This window comes from Crocodylus porosus, unplaced genomic scaffold (genome assembly GCF_001723895.1).
Source record: "Crocodylus porosus isolate Cpor-Errol unplaced genomic scaffold, CroPor_comp1, whole genome shotgun sequence".
Classification (NCBI taxonomy): Eukaryota; Metazoa; Chordata; order Crocodylia; family Crocodylidae; genus Crocodylus; species Crocodylus porosus.
In genome coordinates, this window is record NW_017728947.1 from 91,893,360 (window position 1) to 91,895,830 (window position 2,471).

Sequence of the window (2,471 nt, forward strand, 5' to 3'; positions counted from 1 at the left end):
GGGTACAAACAGCTTGCAGATTTAAAAAAAAAATCTCAATGGCAAACAGAAAACCAACATTTTATAATTATACATTTAATCAAAATTAGTAATATTGCCTACCTCAAGTACAGCACTTTTCAGATCTCAAAGTGCTTTAGAAAGAAGGTCAGTATCATTACCATCATGTTACTGATGGGGAAACTGAGGCACAGAGAAGACGTGGCTTGCTCAAGTTAAACTTGCACACCAAAGGTTATTGGTTACTTATTTTTTTAATGCACTGTGATTTGGTCTTTTGAGAAACAAATGCAATTTACACACTATGCACAAAGCTAAATATACATTTTTTATTTTTCAGGGCTAAGTGCTGGCTCTTCAAGAGTGACAGAGCTATACAGCAAGGTGAGCTTCTCAAAAGCACATATTTCAAGGAAATTCAGATTAAGGGGCTTTTTTGAAATGTATCAATGTGAATAAAGTATTTAAATTACCTTTTGCTTTGACATGAACATAAAGGTAGATAAAGAATGTAGTCAGTAGGGCCAAGTGTGCAGTTAATATTAAAACAACAACAGAAGTATTAATGCAAGGGAAATATTCATCAATTACAAACAAGCAGAGCCTCATTTTTCCGTTATTTTGATAACAAGCACAACACTCCTGATTGTGTGTATACTCATAGAAGATGGTCCCTTTTCTGTCATGACATTTCTGAATGGATTTTATCACTTCTCCCACTCCTTCCCTCCTCTTCCTCTCCCTTCTCTTCCCCCTGTCCTGCCAACATAGCAACTATTTTAAAAATATGTAACACTTCTAGATCTGGAGGATCCCATATTGCAGACACTGTGAAATCCTACCCAACTGACTCTTGGGGCTACAGCAGTTCGTATAATACACAAGTTATTTTCCAAATATAAGATGCAGTCTGTACTACAAAGGAGTTGCTTTCCAAAGTTTTTTCAACAGAAGGCTTCACAATTCATTTTAAAATTATGCGAAGACTTGGACAGAGCCTAAATTTACTACTCAAGAAGTGATTCAGTAAAATTTTAACAACGTAGTAGTACTGTATATACAATTTTATAGATAAAACACAGGCATGATATTTAACATCTCAAAACTGTAAAACTGAAATATACCTGTCTAAGACCACCAAATCAGTTGCAGTTTCTGCATTGCTTTTTAGGATTTTCTCTAGTTTCTGAATCTTCTCCTCTAACTCAGCAGGATCACATTTCCCATTTAAAATGGAAGCAGTTAATCCCAAAATTCGAGGACACAATGGACAATTTTCACAAATCTGTGAAAAAAGCGGAACAAGCATAAGACAATTCCACCACCTCTGCATCTTGAGTGTAGCTTTAATGGAGGTATCAAGATACCATTTTGTAAACTAGCATTTCAACATAAGCTGTTAGAAAAATAGTCTAACTCCTTACCAGATATCTTCCTTATAACTGAATTAACTAGCTAAAACTTAAGCTAAATATAAAAAATAAAAAAAAGTTAAACTTAAAAAGGAAAAAAAACAAACACTTTTTTAAAATGTTTAGGAGAATATTTTTAAAAGTTAACTTCCGCTATTCTTCCACCACCTACAGACATGAATGGAAACAAAAGCAGGTGGAAGATGTCTTTGTAGCATTATGAAATGCCTTATTCCACACAGAAAAAAATAAAACCTACCACACAGGCTGTAGCTTAAGAGGCAGGGAGAAGAAAGAAAAAGATGCAGAGAGAGACTGCACCAGTATTTAAAAGTTGTCTGATTTAATTCAGGTATTAAAAAATAATACAAAACTAAAAATGTGTTGAGAGAGAGAAGAAAAAAAAATGTACATACACCTCACTCAAACACCCTAACCAAGTCACTGGTGAAATTTATTTCATTTCCACAATTAGATTTAATTTTAAATACACAATACCTTTAACTGCATTACTACACAATTCTAAATTATTTTTCTAATTATCCTCAGGGTTCCATATGATATACTGATTTTGCTGTCACTGTTTCACTAATATTAATTTAGTGAAACATTTCTAGAGTGAACTGTGTCCCAAAATACTTTATATACTTGCAATATTATCCAAGTCTTATTCTTAAACTAGATAGGAATTGCATAAGCTTTATTGTAAGCACACAAGCAATTTAAGATGCAAGTGTTCACTTAATTTACAGTACAAATTTTAAATTAAAAAGTTTTCTTAAACCAAGCAATTTTAATGAGAATGAATGGCATGCTTCTTTAGTTTGTTTTAAAAAAGGGCTGCTGTTCTTAACACCCCAGCTTTAATTGGTTACCTCTGGTGCGATTCACAAAGAAAGTCTGGTGCGTCAATCTAGAAAAGCAATACAAACCCTACCTAACCATGTAGGTAACCGACTTACTTATATCAGCTACTTGGACAAATCAGGTTCAGCTACTGTGCGTGACATAGGGTGTCATCATATGGGCTCAACTGAACCACTGCATCCCTCACCTAAG

At 34.0% G+C, this 2,471-nt stretch overlaps 1 protein-coding gene across 4 annotated transcripts in view; it reads right to left on the bottom strand.

Moving 5' to 3' along the window:
* DICER1 (dicer 1, ribonuclease III) overlaps window positions 1-2,471 on the bottom strand; it is a 109,385-nt gene that overhangs the window by 49,861 nt on the left and 57,053 nt on the right. For all 4 annotated transcript variants that reach the window (XM_019552465.1, XM_019552463.1, XM_019552464.1 and 1 more), the window contains one exon: window positions 1,125-1,285. In XM_019552465.1, coding sequence (XP_019408010.1) covers window positions 1,125-1,285 — 161 coding nt within the window. The remainder of the gene's footprint in view (window positions 1-1,124; window positions 1,286-2,471) is intronic.